This window comes from Sorex fumeus, unplaced genomic scaffold, assembly GCF_029834395.1.
Source record: "Sorex fumeus unplaced genomic scaffold, SorFum_2.1 ptg000063l, whole genome shotgun sequence".
Taxonomy (NCBI): domain Eukaryota; kingdom Metazoa; phylum Chordata; class Mammalia; order Eulipotyphla; family Soricidae; genus Sorex; species Sorex fumeus.
In genome coordinates, this window is record NW_026606120.1 from 27,866,747 (window position 1) to 27,883,696 (window position 16,950).

At 37.6% G+C, this 16,950-nt stretch overlaps 1 protein-coding gene across 1 annotated transcript in view; it reads right to left on the reverse strand.

Moving 5' to 3' along the window:
* The window catches only part of LOC130034972 (contactin-associated protein-like 3), a 201,278-nt gene that overhangs the window by 41,309 nt on the left and 143,019 nt on the right, over positions 1–16,950 (reverse strand). Inside the window, exons 14-16 of the mRNA XM_056126469.1 lie at positions 12,840–13,037; positions 9,078–9,234; positions 1,045–1,172 (exon numbers count right to left, since the gene is read on the reverse strand). Coding sequence (XP_055982444.1) covers positions 1,045–1,172; positions 9,078–9,234; positions 12,840–13,037 — 483 coding nt within the window. The remainder of the gene's footprint in view (positions 1–1,044; positions 1,173–9,077; positions 9,235–12,839; positions 13,038–16,950) is intronic.

The following is a 16,950-nucleotide window of genomic DNA, read 5'->3' on the forward strand; positions in this document are numbered from 1 at the left end:
TTTAGATACTACATTAAAAACTCATAATACATGGGTCCAAAAAAAAGCAAGAAGAAACATCACCTGCACTTCTATGTTTATTGCAGCACTACTTACAATATTTACAATAGCAAGAGTTTGGAAACAACTTGAGTGTACAAGAAGATATGACTAGAAAAAGAAGCTATAGTAAATCTACATAACTAGTGCTACACAGGAAAAATAAAGTCATGAAATTTTCCTATAAATAGACGGAAATGGAGAGTATCATGTGGAGTGGAATGAGTCAGAAGGAGAGGGACGATATAGAATCACTGCATTCATTACTGGGATACAAAAAAAATAGTATGAAACTAATATTCAAGGCCATGGAAAACTGGAGCAAGGAGGACTGGTGAATGATTGGAAATCTCCACAAGTGTGTGGGGGATGAAGGGTAATCAAGCTAGAGGTGGGCCTAGTGTGACAACAAGAGTTGAAAATTGGGACCATCTGAAGATCAGAGATCAATATACATCATAACATTTTAGTAACTATTTTCCAAAATATAATGGCCAAAATAAGAGAAGAGAAAGAGAGGGAGAGAGGGAGAGGGAGAGGGAGAGAGGTGGGAGAGGGAGAGGGAGAGAGGTGGGAGAGAGAGAGAGAGAGAGAGAGAGAGAGAGAGAGAGAGAGAGAGAGAGAGAGAGAGAGAGAGGTGCCTGCCATAGAAGCAGACGGGAGTGAAGGGGAGTGGGGGGCAGTGATGAGAGGGAATCTGGGGATACTGATGCTGGGAAATGTGCACTGGTGTAAGGATGGGTGTTGGAACATTGTGTGACTGAAACCCAATCATGAACAGCTTTGTAATTCTCAATCTCGTGGTGATTCAATTAAAGTATTAAAAACATAAAATAATTTAAAACACTCATCCAGTAGAAATGTAATGTTTTCATTTACAAGTAAGATAGTAAAACTTCATTTATGAGTGCTAATTGCATAGAGTTAGAACCCATGCACCCAAATTCCTCCTAGAGCACTGACATGTATTTTCAGGAGACAGGACAATTCCTTTATGTCACTTACTGTCCCCCTGGCAAAGCAGAGGCCCCAATGTAAAGCTTGCTTCAGAGTGTCGTTGGCCTGTGTTTGTTGTCACTATCTGAGTGACAGGCAGATGCTCCTTATGGGAAAGGATGACTGTATCACTGGGCCTAGAAAACAAAGACAGCCACAAAACATTATTCTGAGCAATACACATCCACATAATAGTCTTTCATCACAGTTCAAGAGTTATCAAGCTAAATTTGTCGTTACCCAGCAGTGAGAAAAGAAAATGATTCATTTAAACATTGACAAAGATAGCAAAATATTTATTGGGGCCATCTGAAGATCAGAGATCATGTTTATTGACGACACAACAGTAAAGAAAGCAGACAGGTCCACAACTATAGTAAAGGGACAGACTAGAGGTAACATTTTTAATGCCACTAAGCAGCTCACTGCTCTAGGTTAGCCACTGTGTAAATTGTTATATGTAGAATTTTTATGCGAGTGACAGTAATCAGTCTTCATAAATTAAAAAAGCAAATAAACAATAACATTCAGGTGGTAAGCTTTATGTTTGGAATTCTCAAAACTTCAAAGGTATTTAAGAAACTCCTACTATAGTTGTCAGCATTTCCTTATTTGTTAATGAAATGAACTTAAAAAACAAATTACTGTCCAACACCAAGGCAAAAGGTGTGATGTGATGGACTCTTAAAATGATTAAAGAGACTCACTGTGTGTGTGTGTGTGTGTGTGTGTGGGTGGGTGGGTGCAAAAGTGGCGTGTCAATTATTGTCACAATATGCTCTCTTGACAATTATGAAGAATCTTCTGTATATGGGACATGTATAGATATCATCACTTGTGGCCCCAGGAAACAGTTTATATTATAACAACAATGATGCTTCAGTACAAAAATAATGTTTTAGGAAGCATAATTCTATGGTTCCATCAAACAAAGAAAACAAAATGTAGGTGATAAGCTTGCTTTGTCACCTTTATAGAGAAAGTAAGAACACTTATAAACTCTAAATTTTTTATTTGTTGCATTTTAGTTGGAGGTTATGCCTAGCTGTGTTCAGGGATTACTCCTGACTCTGTGCACAGAAATCTTTCCTGGCAGGACTCAAGAGGCCATATGGGGTAATAAAGATCAAACCCAGACTGACTGCACAGCGAGCATTTTACCTACTATGCTATTTCTTTGGTCCCAAAACTGTTGACTATTATACTGTGTACCTCAATTACATATGTGTATCTGATTTTTTAATAAATAATAACTTGTCCCACTTATCCTTATGATGCTTTGTGACAAACCTAGTAAGTTTTGATTTTTAAAATTACCAAATGACCACTCCTAGCTAGGCAAGCTGAAGCATTTTCAACTGCAATTCCATAGGTTAAAAAAAATTACTTCGAATGGCTCAACTTAATAAGCTTTGCAGAAAATCATGACTAATACTTAGTCAAATTCTGCTTAGGTTCCAAAATATTTCCTTGAAGTAAAAAATTAAAACATTTGTTTTAGAGTTTTAGCCAAGAGACCATCAGTGCTCATGGTAAGACAATACATACACATACATATGTGAATGAAATATCTTGAATGTTAAAAAAAATGCTTTGATTCTAGCTGTTTTTAAAACTCAGATAAAATGAAGTAACAGTTTTATCTGCCTAATCCCTGTATTTACCGCACACTGGCAGAAATCATCCCAAGCATATAATACCTGGTTTGGTCAGGAAGAGTGGTCAACGATCTAGAGTGCAAGCTTGGTTTATGGGGAGATCTGTCTGGAAATTAACTTTGCTAAAATAAGCTGAAACTAGTTTTAGTGTTTGATATCAGTAATGCTACAAATGAGGGCTGGAGCGATAGCACAATGGGTAGGGCTTTTGCCTTACAGGCGGCTGACCCAGGTTTAATCCCCAGAATCCCATATGGTCCCCTGAGAACAGCCAGGAGTAATTCCTGAGTGCAGAGCCAGGAGTAACCCCTGTGCATTGCTGAGTTTGACCCAAAATGAAAAAAAAAAGTATCATAGAAGAAGAATACAGCCAGAAGGCAACCAAGTTCACAAAGAACTGAAAAACACTGAAGTATACTAGAAGAAAAATAATTATATTATAACTTCTGTCACTGTCACTGTCCTCCTGTTGTTCATCGATTTGCTCGAGCGTGGCCAGTAACGTCTCCATTTTGAGACTTCTTGTTACTGTGTTTGGCATATCGAATACGTCACTGGTAGCTTGTCAAGCTTTGCCGTGAGGGCGAGATACTCTTGGTAGTTTGCCAGGCTCTCCCAGAAGGGCAGAGGAATCGAACTCGGGTCGACCATGTTGGCTGCGTGCAAGGCAAACACCCTACCCACTGTGCTATCACTCCAGCCCATTACATAACTTATTCGTTGAGTATTTTTGGTTTTAAATAACATTTTAAATGCTCTATTTCTCAAAGCAGTACAAAACTACACTTTCATTCTATTTTATAGACAATGCATAAAGAGCCCTGAAAAATCTTAAGAAATCGTAATGCAGATAGTGTTTATTAGGCAATAACAATAGTCTTTTTCATGTTGTTGCTTACTGTAAGAATCAGGCAGATTCCCTTTATCTAAGGGAATTTTGAGAAATTCTAATTTAACAGTTCTTTATGGGCACACATCATTGTTGACTATATTCATTTTATGCAGGATTTATTAATTTCCAGAGTTCCCACACCCATTAAAATTTGCCTAACTTATAATTAAATGCTTTCCTCTTACCTCTATTTTTTGTCTGATTGTGTCATACTTGGTGTTACTTTGGGGTTACTTCTGACTCGACTATCAGAGATCAGGCCTGGTGGTTCTTAGGGACTATAGATGGTACAAGGGCTTAAACCTGGGCAGGCTACTTGGAAGGCAAGTGACTTAACCCCTGGACAATCTCTGGCCCCTTAAGGACCTCTCTATTTCCTCCCAATTTTGTAAATGTTACATATCAGATAATTTCTCACAATAATTTTAAACATTCAGTAAGAGAACTTCTAAACCTACGTCTATTTTGTGTTTGGTTCCTTTCCTCATGCACCAGGAATAATTCTTACTGCTTGCTGTATTTCGTAGACTGCTTTTTGAGGCATAGCAGAACTTTTGACTCCTTACTTGCATTGGGAAATTTACTGGGAGAAATATTGGGTCAACTTTCAAGTTTCACAGTGCTTGGAAGAAAATAATTGGTGAGATCATAATTACCATCTAGAAGTACATAATTTGAAACTCAAATATAGGCTCTCCATTGGGTTTTGTTCTGTTTTCTCACTAATAAAGAGACCATTACTCAGCATTGTAACACATTCTCATATTTATTAGGTGGGATTCTTCTCTCACCTGGCTTCTATTATAGGATGTATTTTAGCTATTCATTCTTCGTTTCTTGTCCATATACATTTTGGAACAATTTGTCAACATTCTAAACAACCACAAAATTTGTCAACATTCTAAACAACAACAAAAATATGTTTGACATTCACTTGGAACTAAATTAAATCAATTAATTATTTAATGAAAAATTAACTTTTCCTTTAAGGGAATTATTGCAAAAATGTGGTGTAGATGCTCACATAAGTTTTCAGAACTTTTATAATTTTTTTCAACATCTTGCATATTATGGTGCTTTCATTCCTCTCAGTTAATTTAGAAGGAAGTTTCATAGTATTTATTTATGTTTCTTCATAGAAATACAGTTCAATATTCATGATCTGTTATTAACTTGCTTTTTTTGTGAGCAAGCATATTGCCTATGCATAATGCAATTTTTATTCATTTCCAATGTTCTGTGGCTTGAATGGACACATTTATTTTGATGTTTTTAACATTCATTTCTAGCACCATTACATTATAATTAGAGAAACTGCTCATATTATCATAATTAAAAAATTTACTTAATGGAATCTGTGGAAAGTCACTATGAAAATTCACTATGCATGCCTAAGATAATCGTGTATTCTGTTAAGTTTATGGGCTGAAAAAGTCAACTTTCTAATTTAATTTAATTTGTTTATTAATTTCAGTTGTTTTGGAGAACACATCTGAAGGTACTCAGGGTTTACTACTGACTCTGAACTCAGGATTGATTCTTAGCGGAGTTCAGAAGACTGTATGTGGTATGTGGAATCAAATCCAGTAGGCCTCGTGAAAGCAAATTCCCTACTCACTGTATTATCCCTCTCAGTTGATATCTTAACTTTATTTATTTAGATTTAGGGTGGTGGTTGTGGGCTACACCCTCAGGGCTCAGGGATATTCCAACTTGATTCTGTGCTCAGAAGTGAACCTTGGAACTCCGGAAACAATATGCTGTTCTGGTTTAGTTTCAAATCAGGTTTGGTCATGATATACAAAAGAAAATTCTTAACCCCCTATTATCTCTCTGGCTCATTCATCTTGATAGTTTGTGTGTGTGTGTGTGCGTGTGTGTGTGTGTGTGTGTGTGTGTGTGTGTGTTTCCGGCCACACCTGACAGTGATCAGGACTAACTTCCAGTTCTGTGCTCAGGAATCACTCTTAGATATGCTTGGGGGATCAAATGCAGTGCCAGAGATCAAACCAAAACTGGCTTCATGTATTAAGTAAATTTTTTAATTATGATAGTTTTTGTAATATGATAAGTTTCTCTAATTATAATGCAATGGTGCTAGAAATGAATGTTAAAAACATAAAAACCTTAGTCTCTGATCTATCCCTCTGGGTCCCTTTCTTCAAAATATTTTACATCTTTAGTAATTAGTGTCTGGCTTTTTAATTACTAACTGAATTGTTTATATCATGGTTGGTTATAAATTTGTTTTGCGGTTTTATTATTTTCCATATATATTGTGAATCATTTATATTAAAAGCATTTTTATTATAAAGTTAGGATCATTAGTTCTTTATGGTAAAATTTTAAAGTTTCATATTATAGTGACAATAAGTTTTCCCACATTAAACTTTTCAAACTTTACTATCTTGATTTTGTATTTGCTTATCAAATGGATTTTTGTACTTTTAATATTTCTGCATGAACAAAGAAGATATAGTTGTACTCTATATTCTTTTGAATTAACAAAAATTTCAATAATTCATTAATTCTTTCTTCCTACATAGATTTGAAGAGCACATGCTTTATTTCTATTGTCAGATATTTCCTTTAAAATTTTGATGTATGTACCTGAAGAAATTCTTGATAATATATACGATCACGATCATCCTGTTGTTTGTCGATTGCCCCGAGCAGGCACCAGTAACATTTCCTTCTTCCTAGCCCTGAGATTCTAAAAAGCGCCACATTCCAGGCTCTTTCAGCCTGGCTGTCCTCGCCGGGGATAATATATACTAAAATATTAATTCTAAATTTCAGTATTTTCAGGGCCAGAGCACTTTGGGCATTCTCCTTGCACATTCAATCCACAGCATCACATGTAGTCCTCCAAGCACTGCCAGGAGTAATTCCTGAGTGCAAATCCAGGAGTAACCCCTGAGTATTGCTGGTGTTACCCAAAAAAGCAAAAAAAAAAAAATACAACCACTATTTTCACTGTAAGCATTACTTTGTTTTTGTAAGTTATTATCATTAATAATTGGATTTCTTTGCTTCTTGCGTTTCAATTTCTCTTATGTAGTTATATGTTCTTTCTATCTTATGCAACATGTCTGACATTTATCTCTTATATTGCACCCTCAAATCTTGTAAACTTCTTTCTTTGATGTAACTAGAAACCAATATTTCTCAAAGTAGGTGATGGTGAAGGGCTGGTGTTCATCTCAGATGCATCTTTGTTTGCTTAAAAAAGAGATATCCAGGGACATGTGAGTAATTTCTTAGTATACATAGATAAAATGTTTTAAATGTTAAAAATAATTTTTAAACAATTTAAGTTAAACAGTTTAATTTAAACTGAAATATTTCATATTGTTATAATAGTTTTAAAGTTTAAATGTATCTGAAACCTTCCCATAAGACTACTCTATCATTCTGAAAACTATTCTGTGGCAGAGGTGGAGAGTTAGGACAGGAGGAGGGTTATTTGCCTTGCAAACTGATGATCTGGTTCCCTCTAGGGATCCCAAAGAGTTCTCCTCTGATCCCAGACAGGAGTGATCACTAAGTACAGAAACTGGAGTAAACTCAGAATTTCTAGATGGAGCCCAAAGACAAAAACAAAAAACAAATAAATAACTTATTTTGTGGAGTCTGATGGCAGAAAATTTCTTCTGTGTTTGCTGCTTCATTTTATTTTACTTTTGAAACTAATAGCTTAGTATTTTAAAATTTAAAAAAACTCTCTATTTCAGAGTTCTTCTGTCCTTAGTTTATTCTCTATGCTGTTGGAATGCAATTGTTTATAATTGTCTTGACTTCTAAGTGCATCTCTGTTACTCTGTAGTCAATTTCTTGCATTTCTTTTCCATTAACTTTGATGTTCACGTTCTTTGATTTTACCATGTTATGTCCAGATCAGATTTTCCATACCTTTTGAGCCTTTTCAAAAAAATATTACTTAGTATCCCATTGAAAATCTATCTTATAAGCAAACAAAACAACTACCTCTTTCTCCAACTTATCTGGGAAGCTAATATGATTCACAGAATGATTTCAGTAAGTCCCATGGTGAAGTATCCCCTACTGTGGGGGACACTGTTCTAGGTATTTGATGGTATAAGTAAAATTGGACTTGAGTCTAGAGGACCTCTATCATCCTCTCATCCTATGATCAAACTAATCCACATGCCAAGGGAAGATTAGCTATGTGGCTATTGAAAACATATCTTTAAGCTAGAAAGGTCAGCATGCAGCAATTTTATTAATTGGGCTAAAGTTTACTGCAAGCTACATAAAAAAATAAAAAATAAAATAAAATAAAATTTACTGCAAGAAATTTTGGTACATCTACACAATGTAGTACTATGTAGCTGTGAGAAAAGATGAAGTCATGAAATTTACATACAAGTGGTACCACATAGAAAGTATCATGCTAGGCAAAATGAGTCAGAAAGAGAGAGACAGACATAAAAAGATTGCATTCATCTGGGGAACATAAAGAAACAAAATAGGGGACTAACACTCAAGAATAGCCAAGATAAGTACCAGGAGGTTTGCTCCATGGCTTGGAGGCCAGCCACACATTCTAGGGGAAAAGGCAGCTCAGATAGAGAAGGAAGCACGAAACAAAGGGTGTTGGGAGGATCCTCCCAGGATGGGAGAAGCACGCTGAAAGTAGACTAGTAAAGTAAGTAAAGGCCCTCCCGTTGATCATCGATTTGCTCGAGCGGGCCCAGTAACGTCTCCATTGGAGAATTTGTTGTTACTGTGTCTGGCATATCGAATACGTCACGGGGAGCTTGCCAGGCTCTGCCGAGCGGGCGAGATACTCTCGGTAGCTTGCCGGGCTCTCTGAGAGGGGTGGAGGAATCGAACTCGGGTCGGCCATGTTGGCTGCGTGCAAGGCAAACGCCTTACCGCTGTGCTATCGCTCCAGCCTATAGACCGAAAATGATTGTCACTCAATGCCTCTTTTGAAAACCATGGCACCCAAAAGGAGAGAGACAAGAAAAGGGAATGCCCTGCCACAGTGGCAGGGTGGGACGGGGGAAGGAAGGGGGATGGGGAGTGGGGAGGGATACTGAGATCTGTGGTGGTGGAAAATGGGCACTGGTGGAGGGATGGGTACTTGATCATTGTATAATTGAAACCCAATCACAAAAATTTGTAAGTCTACAACTGTACCTCATGGTGTTTCACTAATAAAAATTTTTTTAAAAAAGAAATTTAATACTATAATGCTTTTGAATGGGTAGTATTAACTTGGTATTCCAATATTTTCTTATCAGAAAAATTAAACAGACAATGATTACTATGCACTGGTGAGCAGAAAAGTTAAACTTGATATTTTAGGCTTCAGATTAAATACACCATACACATAAAAGAGCTTATTTTTAATTTGCTTGGAAATCCTTTAATCTATTCTCACTTTAGTCATGTCTGATGTCTGCTAAGATACATGGTTTAAGCAACGAAAAAAATTACAGTTTGCACAGAAAAATGATATTCACCATTTATTCCAGCCAGCATCACAGTTGCAGTAATATTGAGAATCAATGCAATTCCCCTCTAATTCACAGGTACATTTTTGGGCATCAGGCAGAGAGCCTCCCCAGTAAGTGTGTGTTTCATTGGTTCTTCCAACCCACCAGCTCACTGGGGTTCCATCTGCAAGACAAGAATGAGAAAGATGACACTTACATTGTCCCCCACTACCTGTGGCCCCAGTACCATTCCTGTTTTCTCCTTCTATTTAAAAAGTGAGATTGAAAATTTTTGTTTCAAAACTATAATAGCATGATTTATGTTTTATTAGAAAACGATCAAGGATGTCCTAGCTCATTCTGGCCTGGCATTTCCATGTTTATCTTGAGGATTATAATACTTGGATACAATAGCTAAAAATAATTGGCACTAGAAAACCAGAATAATTTAGACTCTGAATATAAAAATCTGTTTGATATCCTTAAAAGCTACTGGAAGAATTTATGATTATGTGAAAAATGGGCTTATTTCGCTTGACTTGCTAGCTAAAATATGGATATTTTCTGTTATGTCTTAAAAGTTGCTTGGAGGAAAAACGTGTGTTCTTGCTCACTTTGACTAGGTTAGCACTATATTTGTAATGATGCTGTTCTTGGATCTTTAAGTCTCAGGTGAGCCCTGGAGCAAACCTAGTTCTTCAACACAACCCCAACCTCAGTGCAAACGAAAATTAAGTGACCAGGTCAAAACCAGCCTCGACCCCATATTACTACACATTCACATTAACAGGGACCCCGTGGGCAATGGCAGTTTACCTGGGAAGGAAGATTACAAGAGAGGGAACATTAAAGCAGGCATTAGAGAAACACTCAGCAGAAAATAGCCAGGAGGGAACAGGAATACCATAAGATACACTGGCTCTGTCTGTTTCAGTGTGCTCTTTCAGACCGCTAGGTCATTCCCAACAGACGCCCCCTCTTCCCCCGAACTGGACCATCACCCCGCTTTTCCCAAATATGCACAGCCGCCACTGTCCATTATTGCTCCCTGTTGGAAGAAACTTCTGCTTCTGCTCAGAGCCTCTGAGCTTATAAGCACATTAACTGCATTCACTGCCACCCACCTCAGGCCCCGTCCATGAGATACGTGCCAGGAATTCAACATCAATGATTTATTTCTTACTATGTTGAAAACTTATCTCTAGGGAGTGGAAAATTTCCTTTAGCTTAAGAAATATTTAAATGATACTTTCCCAAATATTTTGAAAAGTCAAAGTCCAATAATTATTCTTCCAGAGACTGACTAGCAAATTATTATACATAACTTCACTTCTGTATGTTTACATCAGAATTATTCATTTCTCTATAAAACAAGCAATCATTCAGAATACCCCAAAGAAAAGTTAGAGTCTAATTCTTCTTGAAAAGCAGCAGAAAAGATATCAATGTACAGAGAGCACGACTCCTCTTAATTATCTTTAGCGCCCTGCTTGACCCTCTTTGCGAACCAAAATACTAAAGGTTGCTATTGCAGCATCTTTGATGGTCACAGAGTTCTCAGTACCGTGATCAAAGTTTCCAAGAATGTCAACGTCATCTTGTAACTTCTTTTACCATCCATAATCAAGTCTCCTTAAACTAGCGCCAACATAAAGGCCCTGAAGATGTTAAAGAAACGCGTTCATATCCTCCCTTGACAGCATTCCTTCCTCACCCTCCCCAGCCCTTTGCAAATCCACCCTACTCCATGGACGTTGCAATGACATCCCAGATCAGTGGTATCCCCTCTTGTGATCAACACAAATAAATGTCCAAGCAGCAACTGAATATTGACTACCATTCTCCAGTGGACCCATATAATTGTGAAGAATGTTCTCCCTCACACTGTAGCATTCTTTACTGCTTTCAAAATGCATCTTTTCTTGACGGCGTGGGAAGAGGGGGTAGAAGAGGAGAAGTTTAGGCAACACCCACGTGTGCTCAGGTTTTACTCCTGACTGTGCTTGGGGATCACTCCTAGTGGTACCAGGGATCAAATCAGGATCAGCCATAGGCAAGTGCCTTAATACCAACTCAGAAGACTTCTCCTCTCCCCCTACCCCTGCCTCAGTGCAGCATTCCATAAAACATTACAATAAATAAAATCCTTGTGAAGGCTTAGTTATTTTTACTTCATAAGGATGGTATTGATTTCCTGCATATTCATTTGTGTATATTGATTATTCAGAGAAAATCAATGCAACAATTTCAAGGCCTAGTAGGCTACACTATTTGTCTACCGCATCTTTACCTTACTTAAGAACTTCTAAAAATACATAGAACTGTACTGAATATATCTAAATTAAGTTTGTGCTAAAAGTTAGTAGCAGCATATAAGTAATGTATATAAGTTGAGCATAGAAAGAAAATGAAATTTCTTATTTCATTTCCTTGCAAGAATTTGACAGGCTTCAAAGTATTTTCTCCTTCCATCTCCCCACTCCAATTAAATGTTTGTTTTCATTTGGTGATATGGCTGCCATATATCTATATTAAAGGGTTGACAACTTTAAGTAATCACTTGCAAATCAACAGGTAGATATTCATTCACTCTCTGTGCACAATTTTTACTTATCTTTGTGGGGTTCAATTTCTGGTATAGATTATATTCTGGGATATGTTTTTCCGGATACTCTGGGTGGGTTTGTTTTTAACTCTGGCAGTGGTTAATCACCTGGTTAGCACTAATTTGCTCTTCTAGAGGGTGCTTGTACGTTCTTCTACAATTTCAGTTTGGTGTTCCATTTTACAGTAACCAACTGCCAAACTAAAGTAAGTAAGTACTAAACCCTCTAGTACTAACTGTACATTCAGTAAACTGAAAATAAGTAGCACTTACTTGATACACTTTGTCTGTGTGCAATTAAATCCTGCTGAGATTACTGTTTGAAGACAGAGTACTGAGATTATTTCCCAGCTGCGGGGTGATTTGCTGGGCATGGAAGCACAAGAGCCTTGTCTCCCTTCTTCTGTCCCCCAACTAACTATGTCGATCAGAGAAAGAATAAAGTAGAAATCCACATGTTTCAAGGAAGCCATGGGGCTGCATATTTTGACAAAATGAGATATTGCAAAGGAAAAAATAAAAAAACCTGATAATTATTAAAAGTATAATAGATACTTTTTTCTTTGGCTTGAAAAGCTGAAATCTCAACCTCACAGTGCTCAGAGCTTACTCCTGGCTATATACTCAGGGTCACTCCTGATGGGGCTGGAAGGACCATATGTGTCAATCCTTAGCTCCACACTACAAGGCAAACACCCTACCCTCTATCCTATTATTCTGGCATCAATAGATACAAAATTAACAATCTACCACAATCTTCTATATCCTAAAAGAGATGTCTAGAGTTAACATTGTTTTCTAATTTGTAATTTCCTAAGACATAGAATAAATTTGGTCTGTGAAAAAAAATAGTCACGGTATAATGACATCCAAGCCCTGTTCTAATTTACACTTTTTTATAACCAAAAAATAAAGTGAAATGCTATCACCCTTCTTGGTGGATGAATCCTGAGCTTTCCAAGGACCACTGAGGCTCAGCTGCCCAGGTGAGTCTAGAAAAAGACTTCATATTGAACAAAAGACCCACATTGAACAAAGAGCAACAGATTGACATTAAGTACTGCTTCAAGAAAAACGTGTAATTCTCAGACAATGAACTGGGCAGTGTGTTCAAAGACCTTTAATAGATCAGTGACTGCCCCCGTGACCCAGTTGGCCTCTAGCCCTAATGACTGATCACTTACCTTGGTGAGCTGGAAGCCTTGACTTCTTGCAGTGGAAAGCCAGCTCCTGCTGACAGTGATCTGCATGCTCAATCATTACTCGGAGCTGGTCCATGTTGACTGAGTACTTGAAGAATACTGGTTGGGGGCTTCCTCCATTTGAGCTCCCAGCCCTAGCAATAGGGGACCCAGTGTGCCAAACGGAGGTCCACGTGGAATCTTGAGAACAGATATGGTATGAGAGGGAGAAAGGAGAAGATAATGGATGGAAATTGTTAAAATAAACATTGGAATCAATTTTATCTGAATTGAGGGTTTTTTGTATATTTATCAAATATCTCTGAGATTAGAATAAAAAACCAGGATCCTATAATATTCAGATAGGTATTATCTATTATAATTTGCATTACTATGAATTGGTGGTCATTAGTTTTGATGAACTTTGTTGCAACAATACCATCAATACCATCGATGAGCCAATTCTTTTTTTTTAAATTTTTATTAGTTAAACACCATGAGGTAAAGTTGTAGACTCACAAATGTTTGTGCTTGGGTTTCAATTATACAATTATCGAGTACCCATCCCTCCACCAGTGCCCATTTTCTATCACCACTGATCCCAGTATCCCTCCCACCCCCATCCCCACATCCCACCCAGCTTTTGTGGCAGGGTATTCCCTTTTGTGCTCTCTCTCCTTTTGGGTGCTGTGGTTTGCAAAAGAGATATTGAGTGGAAATCATGTTCGGTCTATAGTCTACTTTCAGCATGCATCTCCCATCCTGGGAGGATCCTCCCAACACCCTTTATTTGATCTATGAGCCAATTCTTAAGTTCTGAGTTTATCATATTCAAAGAAATAACTACAAATTTTAGACATAAAATTTTCTCATAATCTTTTTATTTTATTACTATCAAAAGACAAGTATTTAATATGTATATCCTTTTCCTTTTAAATGTTATTTTTGTTGTTGTTTGGTTGTTTTTGTTGTGCCACACTCAGTGGTCACACGTGGCTCTGTGCTCCTGATTATTCTTGGATCTATGGCTAGAGTCACACCCTGTAGAACTGTGGGGACTACATGAAAAACCACAATTTGAACCATTTTCATTTGAGCCACAGTCTCATACAAGGCAAGTGCCAAAGCTTTGTACTATAACTCTAGTTTTTTTTTTCCTTTTAAATAAGTATATTCCATGTTGGACTGAGAATCTTGTTCTACCTACTTGATGACCAAACAGGTCACATTAAGATAAAAATAACAGGAAGTAAATATTTTTGGCTAAACTTGATTTCAGTAACTCACCCACCACAGTGGCCAAAATCACAACAATTTGGAAATAACTAGGTTTTGTTTCAATGAGGTAGGAATGAGTCTCACAAACAGTGCTCAGGAAAAACAACTCCCCCATAAATAATTTTTGGGGTTTAGGGGGGATACACCTGGTTGTGCTCAAGTCTTACTTCTGATTCTATGCTCAGTGATCATTCCCAGCAGGGTATGGGGGACCATAGAGGTGCCAGGGATTGGACATGGAAGGCAACCACCATATCTGTTATACTATCTCTTTGATCCTACCTTGGCAATGTTTTATTTTTGAGGCCCATCCCCCCCCCCCCCACACACACACTCCTACCACGACACTCTCCTAGCAATTTCTGGCCATTCCAATAGATAACTCAATTCAAGGGCCTGAGAATGAGGCTCTCATTGTGCCCTGAAGTGGCGGAAATTACCAACACAAACTTCTTCTAGGCAGCAATAATTGTCCAAGTCTTGTCCTTCACAAAAAATCCTAAAATAAACAAGTTTAAGTCTGAAATCTTTGTGTATATTTGCAGGTACAATTGGCTTTACCTCAAAGGACCATTCCACAGGATAATCGATTGACCACCCTAGGCCCACCAGCTCACAATCTATCTTTTCTAGAAATATGCTTCCCTGTTCTTCCCTACAGAAAGTACTTCTTGTGGCCTTGCAGACAGGATGGCTACCCTGAGGACATGAGCCTGCCGTCTTCTATACACTCGACCATCCATAAAGAAAACATCTTCACTATTATACGCTTTCTACAATATACAGATCATACCATAAAGATATGAAAGTTTGTGAACCCATAGTCTAAGTGGCTCAGATGCAGACCAGAAGTTTCCCTATACAACTCAACTCTAATAGAAAATCATATAAATGGACCTGTAATGTGAATTTGGTGACATGAAGAGCCATTTCCAAACTATAGAGGCAAAAAATAGTCATGAATTGTATTTTTATTTTTAAATGTATATATCATATATAATATATATATATGAACACATTTAAAAATAAAAACATTCTCTGGAAGACAATGAGGAGTTCCCTCTAGCCTCTGTCATGGGAGTTTGAGCCTGGGAAAAACTTAGCGAGCCTTTAGTTGTCACAAATCTTTAAACCATCAAGTACAGCAGAGATCCACAGAGGTGAATCCAAGGAGCAAAAGGAATCCTGTCTCAAAACCTATTGAAAATAATATCACAGATCATGAAAAAACCCAGGAAGAACAGAAATACACTAAATCAGTATGAGATCTATTTTATGTTCAATAATGAAAAAGGGCTTAATAGAGCATTTCATTCTTTTTGCTTATGAAGCCACTTGTGCTACTTGAATACTATATATCGTTCCCCTTTAATCTTGTCCTCACCAGACAGTCCATATTTCAACACTTCCATGGAAAATTCCTTTAGTGACCCAGGATTATTTTTTGGTAATTACCTACTTCTTGGAGCGATAGCACAGCGGTAGGGCATTTGCCTTACAAGCGGCCAACATAGCCGACCCAAGCTCGATTCCTCCGCCCCTCTCGGAGAGCCCGGCAAGCTACTGAGAGTATCTCGCCTGCCCGGCAGAGCCTGGCAAGCTACCCGTGATGTATTCAATATGCCAAACACAGTAACAACAAAGTCTCCAATGGAGACGTTACTGGGCCCGCTCAAGCAGAACGATGAAAACGGGAGGACCGTGACCGAGACCTACTTCCATTTGTCCTCTGAGTTTATTCCTTCATAGGAAACAAGGGTAAAAGAAATCACATAAAAGATGGGGGAGGCTTGGGAACTCATCAATTATAATGCCAGTTTGTCATTTATTTTCATGGTTTATGGCACAAAGAAATATGATGTGCCTGAGTGGTTCATATAGGCCATTGGTCAGCATGATAGATTGATGGTCTCATATGGTTAAAATGTAATAGAAATATTTTTCAAGTGAGGAGAAAGAAAACTGTTGGGAAAAAAGTCTCTGAAACTACTCTAGAAAAAAATAATACTAATTTAAATCACTGCTTTTTCTAAAATAACTTTAAATACCCCAGAAAGACATAATTATTTTTCTCATATTCCACAATGTGTTATTTGTATGGACTTCAAAAATATTAGTAAGACCTTGAGTTCAAGCAAGATGTTTTAACTATCCTGAGTTATACCACATGCAAATGTGCTTGTTTGTCTTACTGGAGTCTTTTTATCAATGCATAAGCAGATGAACTGGATTGAACTGAGAATTATTAAAGGTATAAAAGATACAAATTTTCTTTGGCTTTTTGACCATACCCAGTGGTTCTCAAAGTTTATTCCTGGCTGGCACTCAGGGATCACTCCTGATGGGGCTTGGGGGATTATTTATGATGCTGGGGAATTAGACCTGAGCTCCACAGGAACAGAGCAAGCATCCTACCCTCTGTACTACTGCTCTGGCCCCCAATAGATGCAAATTTAACTGTTTACCATGTGCTAAGGCAACTAGCCCTGAAGCTCATTTAATGTAATACTTTAATTTGAATAAACAGGAGAAAATAACACAGACTCACCATACCAAACAACATCTTCTAATTGCTTTTGATTTTGTCAAATGATATGCGCTTTCCAGTTGCAAATTTGCCTATGCTTTACAATCTCCCCCTAAACTATCCAAGTAGCCTTTCACAGGAAACCAGGTGGTCAGATGGGGAAACTAAAAAACATTTTTAGTTTACATGAAAAAACACAAGTTCAAAGCACATCTGTTCTGAACATTTCCGTCTCCGTGACCAAAAAATGGAAGTAAAAACTTGACAAGAAAAATCTGATGCCTTTCTAGTTGGTGAGTCCCTCACTCA